General features: G+C 44.1%; 1 protein-coding gene across 2 annotated transcripts in view; it reads left to right on the plus strand.

Annotated features, from left to right (window-relative positions):
- gabbr1a (gamma-aminobutyric acid (GABA) B receptor, 1a) overlaps positions 1-18,286 on the plus strand; it is a 129,929-nt gene that overhangs the window by 76,346 nt on the left and 35,297 nt on the right. For both annotated transcript variants that reach the window (XM_030749485.1, XM_030749486.1), the window contains 3 exons: positions 4,480-4,725; positions 8,431-8,494; positions 9,244-9,321. In XM_030749485.1, coding sequence (XP_030605345.1) covers positions 4,480-4,725; positions 8,431-8,494; positions 9,244-9,321 — 388 coding nt within the window. The remainder of the gene's footprint in view (positions 1-4,479; positions 4,726-8,430; positions 8,495-9,243; positions 9,322-18,286) is intronic.

An 18,286-nucleotide genomic window follows, 5' to 3' on the forward strand; every position in this document is an offset into this window, starting at 1 on the left:
CAAGTTAGCACTGCCATGTGCATAAATGTGCACAACTCTGATGCTTTGGAAACGCACGGATATTTAATGAAGTCAAACAGCTGGATGTTGGAAGGAGGCTTTGAGACTTAATTTTATTTGGCGTGTTTGGGCAGCGTGAGAGGAAAGCCAGAAGTGCCAGAGCTGGCAGCCCTGCATGAAAAGGAACTTTTTTTTAGTATTTCTTTCCTATATAGGACTGTATGCTCGCAAGGCAGATTCAGGATGCTCTCAAATACCTTTGAATCCTCCTCTTTGTGGGCGTGGTTCCAGATCGGATAGGTGCATCAGGAGTCAGAGCTGTGCCAGAATCAGTGAACGACTCTCTGCCGCGTCCGTCTCCTCAGAAATCTGTGCGTGCAGACGGATCTCGACACTGGCATCTGCTTCCTGGCACGACGGGTTTAAGACAGACGAGCGTGCAGAGAGAGTCCTCTTTGTGCACTAAAACAAAAGCACCATGAATATGAAGGAATATCCCATCTTAGTCAGCTGTAGGAACTGTATCAGTTGGATTTGTGTGGATAATGATGTAAGCGTACTTGTGTGTGGAAGTGGCAAACAGGGAGGGTGGGAGGTTTAACCCACCTGTGCAGTACAGATGTGCACCTGATGTGAAACGCCCAATCAAATACTTTTTATATTTTGCTGAAGTTTAAACACACAGATTTGTCTTCATGCCTTTTTGCAACCTCCCCAGTTCACATATAATCACATTTTCCAGTTAACTTCATATTTGCATGTAAATGTGTCTTTAAAGGTCCCCTCACCTACGTGTTGCATTGAGAGCCCTGAACAGGTTCTGCTGTGATCGGCACGGAATAACAAATAACCATCAGCCTCAGAGGACACAGAGCTTTCCCCCCGGGCCGGCTCGCTGTTCCTGCAGTTTCAGGCTCCCAGAGCGTTTCGAGTTGGGTCGTGAGCACAGGGTTCTAACACGGTTGTTCTTGTTGGATTATTCTAGGTCTAAGTTTTTCTCTGTTGGCCCAAAGCATCATAAATGTGGTAATTTTAAAATGCTGTTAGTTATTGATTGGTATTAGCATGCTGAGAGCTGGTAGCTGTTTGTGGTGTCTCTCCTCTTTCCTGTCTTCACCCCCCCCCCCCTCCCCTCGCTGAGCCTGGAGGTCTCCTCCTGTTAAAGGGGCGCTGCTCCTTCTGACCATCGCTGTGTGAATAAGACCGAAGAGAAAAAAAGCACCAAACAAATGTTACCGATGAGTTTATTCTGATTTTACTGATTACAGTCGTTGATGTAATATTTAGCAGTCGGGTCAGTCCCACACACACACATATTCATAGTATCTTTTTCATGATATCTAATTAAATTTAGAATATTAGTTGACATCCCTACTTTGTATGCACTTGAACCACACCTGAAATCCACACTTTCCCTGGAGGCACACTTAGTCTTCTTTAAAGGCACTTATTATAAATTCCTCTGTTTAAATATAGTTGACAACCTTCCCAAATTATCTACAACTGTCAACACAATTTGAACACAACCATGACTTCATGCACAAAAGGCCTTAGTATTGTGTTGAAGCAATATTAACTGAAGTTGGTGTAGGGCCAGGACTTCCTGTGATGTATTTTCATGTTAAAATGGTGCTGTGACTCATTAAGAGCTCGTCTGTATTTAGGGGAGGTGAGGAAACACAGGGACAATTAAAAGAACAGCAGCACACGTCTGGAAACCCTTCAGCACCCCCTGGTGGTGAAAGGTTTAGTTCAAACATGCAGAGGGTGATTACAAAAAGTACCTTTATTAATGAAAGTAACCACATATCGATTGTATTTGGCTAGTTTGTAACAGATTTGAATTTGCTGGCCCTGCAGTTTCGGGTGATGAACACCTGTGCTGTCCTGTTAATCTGTGCCTATATTCCTGATGGCAGATGTTGCTGTTGCCGGGTATTCAGCTCTTATCTGTCTGGATCCTCACGAGACGCGAGTTATTTCAGGAACGGCTGATGTGTTAAGAACAATAATGTCATCGCTTCAGTCAACTCTGTATGACCGGAATCGGCATTGTGTTTGTTAAACTGCTGAGAATTCCTCGGATTTTCTGCACTGAAATCGTGGGCACCTCGCTCTTTTTCAACGCGTGTCTTTATCATTTTTGTCCGACGCTCATTTAGCTTCTCAGGTACCGTCGCCCTCCTCTGTTTACCTTCTCTAATCCTCTTAAGCCGTCTCTTCTTCCCTCCATCTTTCCTTTCTGTTCGACCTTCTCTGACTCTGCCGGTCTGCCGTGGATCGTCCCGTCATTCTTCTTGTTTACCCGTCTCTCCTCTACCGTTTCCTCGTCCCACCTTTTCTCACCACCACTCTCCCCTCCAGCCCTCCTTCCTTCCCTCACACTTCATCAGCAGCTGTTGTTTATATTCATACAGCACCTGCCACTACCTGCTGCTTGAGCTGTTGACGTGTGCTGCTCAACGGGCGATAAGAATTACAGCCAGAGCTGCTGCTCCTAGTCTGTCTATTCAAATTCAATTTCCAAGTTTGAAATTGGCGTAGTACTTTTAGATAGAGCACTCAGATTAAACTACTGTGCCAATACTGCAGGGCCTGCAAAGCACATTGTCAGCTAGTTTTCAGTAGGTGGTGGCAGATTTAAATGCCAAATGTCAAGGTGGAATTTCAATTAGATGAATTTGACATAAGTGAATCGGAGTGTGTGTAGGCCTAATTGGGCTCAAAGAATCCGCGGGGACACAATGATGAATGGTAGCAATAATTTCCCATCACACATGTATCCGTGCTTTCAGCGGGAGATAATGCTGATTGGTGTTTAATCACGAAATGAGTTCTGAACCGCGTGCTTGTGAGAAAAGGAAGACGCTGTCTTAAGATGACTTTAACAGTCTAGCAAAGCAATAAAGTTCTCCGAGGATCTGGAGCCGCATGTCAGAGCTGCTGCCACGCACGTCTAATACTAACAAATACCTCCAGCGGCAGTCACGCCACCCGTTTCTCAAAGGCTGTAACATACAAAGTTCTCCTGAGTTCATATTTCCAAAATGTCCCTCATCAGCTCCCTCACCAAGGCTGAGAAGATTCAAAGGACAGATGATATAAGCAGCATGAATGTGGAGAATCAGTATTTTTTTCTTTGTACAATAACTTCAGTCAGTCAAATACAAATTTTATCCTCCTGTGAAACTTTTCGGAGGCACTGAGAACACGGAAATCTTCTTTATTTTGCTCCAGAACGTAGGTTTGTTCTTCAACCCTGAGATGAGGGAAACTCGGCGCTTTCTGTTCCACAAAGAGACCCATCTTAAACAGTTACCATGGTAACAGACTCTGTGAACCGAATCCGCCGAGTCCTCTTTGACTCCTCCCCTCCTGCTGAAATACCTGACGCCCCATGAAAATGTGCTGGTGATAAGCGTCCTGTCGCTGCGAGGGAGCAGATCTTTGGTACCAGAAGCTTCGTGGTTTCAGAACTTGTAGTCCAGGTTGTGGTGATCTGTGTGGAGAGGAGAACTGGACTTCTGTTTGCAACCTTAAAACCATCACTCTGCTTTTTATCAGCTCTTCTAAATGTACATGATTTGTAAATGGAGGTCAGCACAGCCCTGAAGTCTTGAACTCGGGGCCTGGATATCCTGAGTTCCCCAGAGGCTTAATCAGCAGACCAGGTGACGGGTTCCAGGATTAAATTGGGCACAAATTAGCATAAAAAGGGAAAACAAGGAAAATCCTGTTTGATAAGCTTTTCGGGGAGTTTTGTGCTGCACTGTTTCATAATTCCTTTAGAAACATCACACAGCAGTTAGCTTAGCCAGCACAGCTCTGAGTGCCAGAGGGCTGTTTATAAAAGCAAAAAATAAATAATTTAGGGTCCTGTCCAAATGAGAGGTACTGGAAGGGCCCGAGTGCCCGTATGGTCAGCTTTACTGCCCCTCAAAAAGCCCCTCGGGCTGGCCCGAGTACCATCTAGTGAGCACCGAAGGCCCTAGAGTTAGCTCAGATGCTAATCTGGTGTGATCTTAAAGCATAACTCCACCATTAGAAACGGGACCCACTCCTGACATGCTGCTATTTGCTGTGCACCCTTCCTCCTGTTAGTAGATATTTTGGCAGGCAAATTTGTGTTCAGGTTGGCTGCACATAGACACTGTCTCTCTTCTTTTCAGTTTCATCGCGGTACAAGCAGCATTTATTTATTCTGATCCAAATGTATTTTTAACACTGCAGTCTCCACTAAAGTGCAGCCAGTCTGAGAAAGTAGAGCCTCTCAGTGTCTTTTATTTGAAGTGTTTACTACAGTAGAGTAAAAATAAGTCAGGAATCAAATACTCGTATTACAGTGAAGATCTGAGGGTTGATTGGTTTGCTGGTTCTTTGTTTCTTTAGTTATGTGGATATCTAGCAACACAAATAAAAATGTATACCTTTGCATGGTTGCGTTTCTTCGCCCTTTGATCACTGTCCTCTTTCTCTCAGACATCACAGGAGTTTCTTGCTGCCTTGATGTCTCGTCTGGGAGGGAAGAACCCCGAGGAGACCGGTGGCTTTCAGGAGGCCCCTCTAGCCTACGATGCAGTGTGGGCTCTGGCCCTGGCTCTTAATAAGACCGTGGCACCGCTGAAGGCTAAGGGCCGCCGTCTGGAGGACTTCAACTATAATAACCACGACATCACGTCTGAGATTTACAGGGCCCTCAACACGAGCTCCTTTGAAGGGGTTTCGGTAAGTGCGGAGGATGTGAGGAAAGGTGGAAAAGAAGCAGTTAGAATATAAATATGTAAAGTTTTCCATCTGGATATTTTCAATGATGTTTTTCTGGCCCTTAATATATTTATTAGAAGCATTATTTTCAAATTAGGCAACAGCCTGTAACATGAAATATAAATAAATATAGACTATTGTAGCGGTGAGAAAAACAGCAGTAAAGGGAAGATTAGTCTGCGTGCCCATAACTGCATAAATGTGCTGATAACGTGATTATTGTACCTGTTTTCACGTGCACGCCTCCGTCCTCCCTCGCCATCATCTGAAGCAGCTAACAAAGACTAGCCAGTGTTTAGTTTTATTGGCTGCCATGAAATTCAGAATTCATGTTTAAAAGGTTAAAATTACCTCTAAGGCCCCACACGGACAGGCTCATGTCTGCTGAGACCCGATGGCTGCGGTCAGCCTCTCCAATCATCTCCATTATTTAACCCTTTCATGCACAGTGGTCACTACAGCGGACAGCTATTCAAAGCTCTGCTGATCTATATGCATGTGTTTGCTGTTAAATATCAGCAGCTGTTTCTGTTATGTAACGAACAGGATCAGGATTAGTCGATACAACAGTAGAGACAGTCGCTCTGAGGTCAAAGGTCAAACACGTGGTGTCCAGCTGGGCAGATGTGTTTGTAACTCCATGAGAAATAGGTTGATACAAAATTCAGTTGCATTGTTTTTGTCATCCTAAGGAGGAATAAAAGCAGTCATAGTTCCTGCATGAAAGGGTTAACTGTCCCAGGACCACCCGGCAACAGCTGACCCCTCAGCTCAGCATTCACCAATCATTTCTGGCTGGAGCTCACAGCAAAAACGTGTATGGAAGTATGTTTGAACAGAAGTGTGTGCGTGATTGTGTGTTTGTATGTACGCTGTTGGATACGTACATTTCTTTAATGTATGTTTTTATCGTGTAGCACTCTGCAGCTGTGTGTGTTCAGTGCTACAAAAGCAAAGTTATTATTATTAAACTGCAAACTGCACAAACTGCACCCTTAGTAGACATGTCAGATTATTGTACAATAACTTTATTTTAGAACATGTTGATGCTAATTTTGTGATTTTGAGGCAGTGTTGAGGTTTTTGAGGAAATACGTGAATAATAATAAACTTTAAGTATCTCAGCTGTGTGTGTGTTCGCTAACTGTTAATCAGTGTGGATCAGACTTCCATATAACTGCGCAAGGCACCAGGATCATCATCTGTGTAGCTTTTGGGGCTTTTTTTTATAACTGTCAGATGTTTATAAATCAGATGTGTTATGTGAAGTAGCTGATCTCAAAATGAACGGTGACGTCACAGCGATGTTACGTGCGTGTTACTGACATTATGTGCACGCTGTTGTTTGTAAAATGTTTTGTTTTAGTCCAGCAGCACTCTGGAAGGTGTCGTCATGCATATCTGGAAATAAGTGTTCATCAAACAGCGATGCATGGAGAAGAGTGACTATATGTATTTATTATTGATGTCTTTGGCGCTTATGAACAGCTGTTTTTGCCATCTGACCATAAACAGTGAAGATTAAAAGAGCAGCAACCATAAATTAACATGTATGTCTGTGTTTTAATACATCAGTGCCCACAGGACGGGTTTTTGATAGTAATAACAATAATAATAAATTCTATATGCAGATGGTTTTACAGTCATCAGAATCAGAATGTTTATCATCAAAGTATATTCAAACATTATTGATGAAGAAATCATCAATGTGGCAAAAGTCTCAGCAGCAGCTCCTGTTGGACTTCATTACAGTCGCCTCAAAGTTCATTAATATAATGTTGTCATAGGCCTCTTTCCCACCAACAGGGTTCAGGAGCCGGAGCCGTGAATTGAACCGTTAGGCGGGTTTTCCACCACCGAAACACTCGGTGCTCGGCCGAAAAACGGGTTCAACTCCAGCCCCGCAAACTAGCTGGTCTGGAACCAAGAACGCGTGACAAAAGCAGCAGAAGGGCGTGACTCTGCCGTCTCAACATCAAGTTTTCTACCATATTACATGTGTATTACAGGAGAAAAGAAGCGACATTCACGGCTGTGAATTAGGTTGGGCTCTAAGGCTGAACTTGCTGCTTTGTATCAGTTCATATCACAGATAAAAGGACACAAAGTGCGTACTTGTCGTCTTGCTCTAATCGCTGTCTGTGTTTCCCTCTGTGCTGCACACAGATGCTGCAGTAGTTTGGTTTGGACCCTAAAACGTATTTGCAGCACAGAAAGGGGAGCGTGTTCTCCCACGTTTGTGCGCTTCAGCTTCGTGTCCAGATGAGGACCCGCCCACACTCATATGTAAAGGATCAGTTCACAGAAACGCGGTGGGAACGCGGGCCCATTTTTAAGCGTTTCGCCGGTTCATTGGGAACAGCACGGGAACTTGCTCCGGCTCCGGAACCTCGGCGGTGGGAAAGTAGAATTAGTGATGTGTGTGTGTGTGTGTGTGTGTGTGTGTGTCTGTGTGTGTGTGTGTGTATGTGTCTGTGAGTCTGTCTGTGTGTATGTGTCTGTGAGTCTGTCTGTGTGTGTGTTTGTGTGCGTGTGTGTCTGTGTGTCTGTCTGTCTGTCTGTCTATGTGTGTGGGTGTGTCTGTGTGTGTGTGTGTGTGTGTGTGTGTGTCTGTGAGTCTGTCTGTGTGTGTGTGTGTGTGTGTGTGTGTGTCTGTCTGTCTGTCTGTCTGTGTGTCTGTGTGTCTGTGTGTGTGTATTGATATATCACGTCTCTTGGACTAACACTGATTGTGTTGTGATGTTTTTAGTGAAGTGTGTGTGTGTCTGTCTGTGTGTGTGCGTGTGTCTGTCTGTGTGTGTGTGTGTGTCTGTGTGTCTGTCTGTCTGTGTGTCTGTCTGTGTGTGTGTGTCTGTGTGTGTGTCTGTGTGTCTGTCTGTGTGTGTGTGTGTGTCTGTCTGTCTGTCTGTCTGTGTGTGTGTATTGATATATCACGTCTCTTGGACTAACACTGATTGTGTTGTGATGTTTTTAGTGAAGTGTGTGTGTGTGTCTGTGTGTGTGTCTGTCTGTCTGTGTGTCTGTGTGTGTGTATTGATATATCACGTCTCTTGGACTAACACTGATTGTGTTGTGATGTTTTTAGTGAAGTGTGTGTTGCTCAGTGCAGACGTGTGTCTTTTACAGACGGCGGTAAAATAAAAAAGTTGCTCTGCTGTGTCAACGATCTCCTGCAGTCACACATGAATTTGAATATTGTGGTTTTTACATTGTCCGCCCCACAACAATGGACGACTTCCATGTTGTGTTGCAGTTAACACTGCGCGCTGATTTGAAGGGACGGTTCGCCCCAAAAATCTCATTTACATATTTTTGCTCTGGCCTGTGGTGCATTTATTCATCCAGATTGGTTTGGTGTGAGTTGCCCACAACTATCAGCAGAGTTTTTCTGCAGTCTGTCTTTGTGCTGCATCCTATTAGACTGTCACGAGCCTCCAGTCAGCCGTAGCTGCGCGCCGCCTCCTGCACAGCGATGCGTTGCTGGGTGGACTTTGGTTCCTGCAAATTGCATAAAACAAAGTTTAGAGACGTAAGAGTGGTGTTAATCTCAGCAGCGCTTGGAAAGCAAATAAGTAGATGTATTCCCCAAATGCAGAATGATGTAGTAAAGGGTGGGGTTATTTATTTGCAGTAATAGTAAGTTCCTGCTTTTTTAATGTATCTCAGGGCCAGGTGGTGTTTGACGCCCAGGGATCCAGGATGGCAATGACTCTTATCGAGCAACTGCAAGGTAAAGCACTTCCACACTGTCCTCCCACGTTCAATTATAGTTGTAGAATCTGGACTGAATAATAAATGTCACTCATTGAAAAAATCATTGCTGAATATAGTCAATGATGCATTGATTGCTGCTTTCAGCTCAGTCCAGAGGAAAGGCTCAGTTTAAGGGGTCCTCTAACTGCAGGATGGAGCTGACTGGAAGCTTCACTCTAATTGGGCACCAGCCTTGGTTTTAAGCTCTTTCTGGAAATGGCATCCTATTTGTCACCAGTGACTTAATGAGTTTCCCCGCGTGGGATAAGGTTGAGGATTATTTTCTACCTCTGTTCTCTTTGGCCTCCTAACGGATGAGAATTCATAATCCTGCCCCTTTCCCCTCACATTCTGTCTCATATTTCCTGTTGTGGTGTCGGGGTAATTTGACATCCACAATGAGAGGACCTGACTCGAATCCCTGAATCACTGTGGGACCTCATCAGTATTCTTGGTCAAGACTGCCACATAAGCGCCTTTTTTCCCTCTCCTTCTTTTCTCCTTCCTCTCCCCTTGGTGCTTCTTTGTTTGTCCACCTTTTCATCCCTCATTTCTTTTACCCATTCATTGTGCGTCTTTTCTTTCTGCATCCACACATTGCACTGACTGTGGTGTAAATATAAAAATGTTTATCAGCTCTCTCAAGGAGGAAATTGATTATAGAAGCAATACTAATTAAACTTCATGCCTTTCTTGCTTTCTTGTCTGTCCCTCTCCAACATATAGGAGGCAGTTATAAGAAGATTGGTTACTATGACAGCTCTCAGGGGAACCTCTCCTGGTTTCAGAATGATGTTTGGATAGGTAAGATAAATTTTATGGCACTGATCGCTCAGCTTCCTGTGTCTGTATTTGTGTCCCGTCTGTCATGCCATGAGTCAGCTGGGTTACATGTTTGTGCTTTGACTTCGGACCTCCTCAGCGTGGGTAATTTCGCCTCTTTTGCTGTCTAAACGATGTGTAATCACCGTGGATTTTTTTCCTAACCACTTGTTTGGATGAAGCTAGTTATTTGGATTCTGACGTGTGCAGCCGGCTAATTTGAGGGCTCAAATTAGCCGGCTGCACACTCACTGTCCAACATGTGTTAAAAATGTTGGCGCAGCACATGCACTGTAATCAAACAGGCCGGCACCCCGCTGTGAGTTAGCCTGTTTATCTTAACCTACATTTGTTTCCATGGTGGCAAACAGGCACCATAAGCCAAAGTGTTTTGAACGGTTTCTGCTACCTGGTGAAGTACAGACAGCCATCACCGCTCTGGAACAGCAGGGGTGCCTATCCTCTCATTTAAACCCTTAAGTCCTAGCTTTTTCTGTATTTGCACCCCCACATTCAGTCAGTAAACTCATGATGCCAACCCCATGGCAAGATCTATACGCTGACATTTTTACTTCCCCCTGATCAACAATCGTCAATGATCGACTGCAGAAATGCAAAACAACATCAATCTATTTTAATTGTATTAGTAGCAGGCGGCTCTGAATCTGCTGCGCTCAGCGACCGTCCCAAAAATACCAGCAGGTCCTGTAACAGAGACCTTCAGGGTAGAAAGGGTTAATCAGACTCATGGCCAATTACTCTCGATGCACCCCAGAAATGATGTCACAGTGACTGAGAATAAGCTGTGTGTGTGTGTGTGTGTGTGTGTGTGTGTATATATGTGTGTGTGTGTGTGTGTGTGTGTGTGTATATATGTGTGTGTGTGTGTGTGTATATATGTGTGTGTGTGTGTGTATATATATGTGTGTGTGTGTGTGTGTGTGTGTGTGTGTGTGTGTATGCGTGTGTGTGTGCGTGTGTATGTGTGTGTGTGTATGCGTGTGTGTGTGTGTGCGTGTGTGTGTGTGTGTGTATATATGCGTGTGTGTGTGTGTGTGTGTGTGTGTGTATATATATGTGTGTGTGTGTGTGTATATATGCGTGTGTGTGTGTGTGTGTATATATGTGTGTGTGTGTGTGTATAGGTGTGTGTGCGTGTGTGTGTGTGCTGACAGAGTTGTGTCTCTGGGAGTTTTTAAAGTTTGAATGCTGATATGTGCGTGTAGATCAGATGGCAGATAGCACACTCAGGCCCCTTTGGCACTTATAGATCAGTAAAGGAATCAGCGAGTGTGGACTGAACGCAGCCCAGAGGTAATGAAGTGTCCTTCACATGTGTTGCAGCAGGTGTCATTATGATATGTAAGCCAGATGTGGCCCAGTTGTCACAACACACCTGATGTCTGCCTAATAAGTTGGAGCTCTGACTGAGTCAAAACCAAATGTGGCCCATAAAAAAGCTCCAGATATGCACTGCTAAGTATTCAGTGCTGTCTGGGGTTAACCTCGTCTTATAGGGAAACCTGTGCTTGCTTTTGAGCAGTGTATACACTGCTCAAAAGCAAGCACATTTTCCCCTCCTCGTCTTTTCTGACTGTTTTTCGCTAGTTGTGCATTTGGCTAGGGTCAGAGTCACTGCTGGTAGCATGAGGTCATACCTGGACCCTACAGAGGCTGCACAGGTAGTCCAACTCCTCCAGGATGGCACATCAGTACATGCCATTGCCAGAAGGTTTGCTGTGCCTCCCAGCACAGTCTCAGAGCATGGAGGAGAGTCCAGGAGACAGTTACTCTAGGAGAGCTGGACAGGGCTGTAGGAGGTCCTTAACCCATCAGCAGGGCTGCAGAGCTACAGAACGACCTCCAGCAGCCACTGGTGTGAATGTCTCTGAGCAATCAGAAACAGACTTAAAGGGGGGGGCTGAGGGCTCAACGCCCTCTAGTGGGTGCTGTGCTCACTGCCCGACACCGTGGAGCCCGATTGGCATTTGCCATAGAATACCAGAACTGGCAGGGGGGGCACAAACTACTGAGGACCATTCTTAGTTGCTGCAATGAATGCCTGCTGCATCATTTTTCACTTTGAGTTTCAGGGTGTCTTTGAATTCAGCCTCAGTATCAGGGACCTGGATCATTTTCATTTCCATCAAACGATGCTGCCAAACACATTACCCAGTCCACATCAGTATAGATAACCAGCAGGATCTGTTCCCATTGACATCTGTTTCATTTCTTTGAGCATGTATGAACTTATACAGTAATGCATTCATTGTGCACACAGACATGTGGTTGTACACTAAAAATATGAAGGGGATTTTTATTTAGACTAATAGATTTTTGCAGACTGAGCACACCCCCCAGAGGCAGTAGCATGACAGTGTGCCGCACCACAAAACCGGCTCAAGAACGGCTCAGAGATCACATCACAGGTTCTAAGGTGTTCACCTGACTTCCAGACTCCCCAGATCTCAAATCCAACTGAGCTTCCTTCAACAACCTCACAGCCCATAAACCACAATATACCCGCAGAGGTCCCACGTCAACGCCTCAGTGGGTCAGGGTTATTTTATGACATAAAAATGGCCTGTAGAAACTTATCAGAGTTTGAACATTGTGGCTGTTCAGTGTGTGTGAGCAGAGGAGTAGATGATTTCTATACAATATTAACAACAAACCCTTGTAGAAGGTGCACTCTTAAATCACATCTGTGCAGCAGTGTCTCCACTTTGCCCCGAGATATTTAGTGATATATATTCTTTATGTTTATTGATAAAGAATTAGACTAACCACATCATATGAAAACATGCTTTGAGCCAGTTTGGTGTATGTGTAGTTTAATTTGACAGTTTAATTTATGGGATGGTGGAGCAACAGTCCTCCAGGCCCTACTTCAACTTTTTGTCCTTACCAGCTTGTGTAATCCCTAAAGGTGGAAGAGTTTTAGCCAATAAAAGAGGGAGGATGGATTTTTTTGAAGCTAATTGCTGCAATCTGTGGCAAGGGGTTTCACAGTGCTGTCATGGCCTCCATGCACTGTGTATCACAGCCTTTGTTCATCTCCCACAGCACCTTTGCCATATCCTCAGACTTTATAACCTGCCCAGCTAACCAGCCAAGTTCTTCACATCTTTCTTCTACATCAGAAAGCTCAAACTCAGGCCTAACAAGGCAGAACGTCTGCTCTAAGTCCTGCAGCCCATACTTTAGTTTACTGTGAAAACCTATTAGCGTGGATTTGCCTCAGACATCAAGACCAATACTGTGGATGTTTACTGGCCCATCTCTCCCTGGAGAGGTGACATACTTGTGCCTGGACAGAGTGTGCCACTAATCAATCCTGCACACCGCGGCAGCCCATAGAGACACGCCTTTTTTAGGCTTTTAAGGAAATGATCTGTTGCCAGGGCTTAACTGAGCCCAGAAGAGGTAAAGTTTCCAGGTCAGTATCAGTGGCGAGGGACGGGTGACCCGTTTGCTTGTAGGCAGCATGTTTTTCCATCAGGCCAGCTTCCAGCTCTTTAGTTTGGCTCGATGCGACGTGACAGGCTTGATGTCAGCCTAGTTAGAAGCTGCTGAGACTGACGTGGTGTCCCGAGGGTCAGAGGTGAGTTTTGTTTGCTTTGTTTAATTAGCATCTTCTTTCTCTGTTTACCAAATAAAGACACATCCAGCTGACATTTACTTGTTGAGAGGAAATGAGTAATTTCCTGCTTTCTGGAGCTGACTCAGTTCGGGGAAGTTTTCTTCCTGACAGCTGGGGGGGGTGGGGGTGCTTGATGCACTGACAGGGTGGAGTAAACAGCGCGGTTTTTAACTTAACCCCTGCACTTGCTTTCCTTTGTGTTTACGCGCCCCTCCCCGCGTCGCTTTCTCGCTTTCTGCACGGTCGCCCTAACAACCACTTTTTAGCTCAGCTCTTGTTCTGATCGCTGTGGCAACTGTTACAGAGCTGGGTCTCCATGGCAACTCCCCGTCCTGATTCCCTGATCAGGGACGGAGGACGGCTGGATGCTGCAAACAAACCGACTGAACGGACAGTTGACACATATACAGTAGGCACCCACTCAGAGCAGTAATTACTACGACTCTATACTGTACATTCATTCAGACATACACGGCTGTAAATGTTTGTGCATCATGTAATAGCAATAAAGTTTATTTGTGTGACACCTTTCACATATAATGCAGCACTAAATGCTCTGCATTGAATCATTAAAACTAGTTTTCAGTCCTATAGTTTTGCTTTGACTCTCCTGCAGCAGCACTGCATGCATTATTTCAAACAATGTTTTCGCTCTCGCCACCTTTAAACCTACTTTTTGTCGGTTTCTTACAAAAACGACAGGTTTAAAGAGCAGGTGAAGCAGCAGGTGGAGCCTTTGTGCTCAAAGCCATAGCTGTGTGCCTGAGATGACCATATTAGGGATATATGCTCTCACTGACATCACACAGAGCCAAGAGTAGAAAAGCTTCTGAAATGGAGCATTTATAGCAGTCTGAAGCCTCAGCTTTAGGCTCACAGGGATTATATGGGGACCATGATTAATATGAACATCTACTACTGTGACAGAATATTTTTCTGTTCATTAAAAGAGGCAGGCAAAACAATTAAATAGAAAAAAACAGGATAGAAATGTAAATACATTTAAATTAATGTAGCTGCAGTGAGCTCGGTTCTCTCTAACATCACTGCCAGAGTTTTTCACAGTCTTCAGATTTTACCAAGGTCCTTGTAGAGACACGTCTCATAAGCTGAAAGCCATCATGGAAAGACTTTTTTAAACAATGGGAAAAGAGCCACAACTTAAATCTCAGTGATCACTTAGACCATAACATAAACTGTGACACAAAAAACACAAGAATGGCAGCATCAGTCACAAACAGCTTCAAAACGTTGGACACTTTGGCCCCAAATGAGGCTGAAAAAAGCTTTTCCCCACCTTAGACTTCAATGATGTGTGCCCACAGACTGCAGCTATCGCTAACACACATTCACCAACCATTTATTAACATTTATTAACCATTTATTAACCATTTAATAACCATTCACTAACCATTTATTAACCGTTCACCGACTAGTTGGGAATTGCACATTTTTCCTTAGCAGCCGGACAGTGCTGGGGGGGGGTCACTGACCAGTCTCTAGGCCTGCCTTAGTTGATGCCTCAGTTGAAACCCTCATACTCATCCATTTGGCTCTCGTTTTATAAATGCTGTTTAGTTGCTGTGCATGTGCAGGGGCCTCCACCCCAGCTCCTCCTTTCATATTGTGTTTGACTTAATCGGTGTCACATCTGTTGTCATTGATGTCTGCTCTGTTCTGTGCCCTGAGGCACTTTTTTCTGCAGAGCCCTGCTGCCAAATGTGATGAAAATACATCTTCTGACTGTATTAATCTTGATCAATAGATTTTCCTTTAAAAGGAATCTATAGAAGCTGCATTTGGATATTTCCTGTCTATAATACCAAAGGCTGCCCCTCCATGCTGTCTGTCCTTGATGTCTCTGTGTGTGCATCTGTATGTATATGAGGCAGAGAGAGAGTCTGGTCCCGTAATTGTGTGTGTGTGTGACGTGTAACCGGAGGAACAGCTGGTGATGTGGAGGTGTTAAACTATTCTGAGGCTCACAAACCAAAAATACAAACTGAAAACAAGGAAGTCAGTGCAAAGATGATGAAACTGCTGTAATATTCTCTCTTTGTTAAACCTCAACAAGCTGGCAGCGTATGAATGTGTCATACATGTGTTACATATCAGCATGGCTGTACAAGTATTGGTAACACATGTTGGTCTGCAAATGAGTTCTATTCTATATTTCACCAACACATAATGTTACAAACTGTAAGCTGTGTGTGTGTCTGTGTGTGTGTGTGTGCGTGTGTGTGTGTGTGTGTGTCTGTGTGTGTGTCTGTGTGTGTGTGTGTGTGTCTGTGTGTGTGTGTGTGCGTGTGTGTGTGTGTCTGTGTGTGTGTCTGTGTGTGTGTGCGTGTGTGTGTGTGTTTGTGTGTCTGTGTGTGTGTCTATGTGTGTGTTTGTGTGTGTGTGTGTGCGCGTGTGTGTGCGTGTGTGTGTGTGTCTGTGTGTGTGTCTATGTGTGTGTTTGTGTGTGTGTGTGTGCGCGTGTGTGTGCGTGTGCGTGCGCGTGCGTGTGTGTGTGCGTGTGTGTGTGTGTGTGTGTGTGTGCTTTATCAGATTGCACTTTCAGGGAGACATACACAAAACCAAAGCATTTTTCATATCCATGCTCTCCTGACCTCACTGAGGAATAGATGATTGTACGTTATCCAGTAATATTCACTATTATATTTAATACCACTAATATTGGCTATTGCTCATTATTTATGCATATAAAGCATGTATACGTGTTGATTACTGAATGTTGACATTGCACTGACATTTGACTTTATTTGATATCATTTGTTTAATTTATTACCTATTTTATTTTATTTATCTTGTGTGCTTTTATCTGTGGTGTTGCCTTTCTGTATTTCTGTACCTTGAGCTACTGCAATTTCTCTCTGGGATTAATAAAGTTATCTATCTATCTATGGTGCTTCTTAAGACTTAAAAAATAAATGAAGATGGTAGATTAATTAATTTGCAGATTATTTACTGACTCATAATGATTCAATAATTCATCATTTAATTTTACAAAATCCAACAGCTTTAAATCTTGGAGCTGTTTTATGTAACACTGCAAGTTTGTGCATGTAATTTGTAACCAGCCAATGTTTGGCATGTTTGCTTGATCATAAGAACAAATAACTAACCTAATAATAACTAACCTAATGATAACTAACATAATAATAACTAACCTAATGATAACTAACGTAATGATAACTAACCTAATGATAACTAACATAATAATAACTAACGTAATGATAACTAACCTAATGATAACTAACGTAATGATAACTAACCTAATGATAACTAACCTAATGATAACTAACATAATGATAACTAACCTAATGACCGACCGAGGGCTGAATGTGGTTTCAGCTGAAGGCTGTGGGTGTAACCAACCTCAGATCTGTTTCCAGAAGACGTTTGAAAGGTCATCATCCAACAGTGTGTAACAGTTTTATCAGAAACTCCAGTTTATTTCACTCTGACATGTTTCCCTTGTGTGTGTGTTGTTGCTCTGTGAGTCCTTGTTAGTGTTCCGTTTAGTTTTTGTGTCAGTCAGGACCTCTAATACAGGCCCTCTATAGTCAAATTCAGATGGTTGTTTCCATCAGCTCTGTGAGCCGCGACTGAGATCTGCTCTCTGTGGGCAATTGTGCTAAGAGAGCTGAACCTGATCGATCTACAGTCCTATTCTCACCTGTGGCAATGAACTGCATGCAGTGACCAAAAGAAGAGAAAACAAGCTTCCCTCCAAAGGGTGTCTCTGTGAACTCGGAGCTCAGTCGTTTGACCCAGACGCTCCTCCACATCAAAAGGAGCCAGGTCAGGTGGCCCTCCTTGGTACCTCCTAGTTGAGGTGACTTGAGCATGTCTAAGTGGTCGGCGACCCTGAGGTGAGCGATTATGTCTCCGCTTGGCATCACTTTGGTGTCTGCAGGGAGGAACTTGAGAAGGTGGCCGAGGAGAAAAGGGTCTGGGCCTCTCTGTTTAACTGCTGCCCCCCTAATGAACCTCCCGACCCCTGCTGAGCAGTAGATAATGGATGGATTTATTATTAGGGTTTATTGCTGCTGGGAGTTAACTGAAAAAGAAAAAAGGTGCTAATAATTCTAGCCAGTACTGCCTTTCCTACCATATCTCTTGAAGGTAACTCTTATGTTGTCATTCTTCAGTCAGATGTCACCAGACACAAGCTGGCATTGTGACTGCAGTGACAAGCATCTAAACAGAGCGTGATTGGCTCTCTGACACTCTGCGACCCTCAAGGGGACAACGCTCTGACACTTCCCTCTGACATCTGACACATCAGCTTCGTGCAGCGCTGACAGTCCTGCCCCGTTTCCCCTCTGACACGAACACACACTCTGTCTGCCTCTGTTCGTCTCTCTGTGCACGCTGGCACTCATACTCGCTCACATTTACTGTATCCATCCACATGTTTGTGAATATGCAGATTTCACACACATGCACGCGTGCACACACCGAGATCTGCAGGCAGTCTCAGATTTATGCAGACAGATAGTCAGAGGCTGTCGAGTGTAAAACGAGGCTCCCTGTCCATCTGCCCCTCTTTGAACTCCCCTCACTGAGGAGTTCTGGTTTAAAGCTCCACAAGCATGAATAATGTGGTCGTCGGTCCACTCGATAAAACCCTAAAGCTCCAACTCTTAATTAACAAAGTTGTCTTCTTGCTCAGTGCATTACTTTACAGGATGGTAATTACCGAAATACTCGCACAAATCACTGGTTCGTGGTTGTGTTTCACAGCACGCTGTTCAAGCATGTCAGAAATTAAAGGTGGTACAAGTTGTTCTAAAGGGCAGAAATCACGGTCATAAAGAGGAGAGAGACTTGGATTACATTAGGATACTATGGCATGTTTTCAAACGGCGCGTTGCATCAGTGGTGGAGAGCCCTCCTTTCTTTTCTCTGCACGGCTGCTCAGTCATGAAGTGACGCTGTAGGTTTGGGGAAACAGTCCTCAGTGATTTAACCTCTCAGCCCATCTGAAATGAGCGTTTCCAAAGATAATAACAAAGAGCTCAGAAATGTGACTGAATTACAGCAGAGTCAGTGTCACGTGTTTGAGCCCCGTCATGGACCCGAGTTTTTCATGTTTACACTTTTAGGTTTTTTACATCTTGAAAAGATCATTTTAAAAAACAAATTGATCTTTGGGTTATTTCATCACTTAATGTGCTTGAGATGCATTTTTGGCTGCATTACGTGCACTAATTTGTGTCCATGTATTGTTTCCACTTTTAAAAGGGAAGAAAGTCCCTGTTAACAGGTTGGAGCGGTTGGAGGTGGAGTATATCA

Source organism: Archocentrus centrarchus, chromosome 16 (genome assembly GCF_007364275.1).
Source record: "Archocentrus centrarchus isolate MPI-CPG fArcCen1 chromosome 16, fArcCen1, whole genome shotgun sequence".
Lineage (NCBI taxonomy): Eukaryota > Metazoa > Chordata > Actinopteri > Cichliformes > Cichlidae > Archocentrus > Archocentrus centrarchus.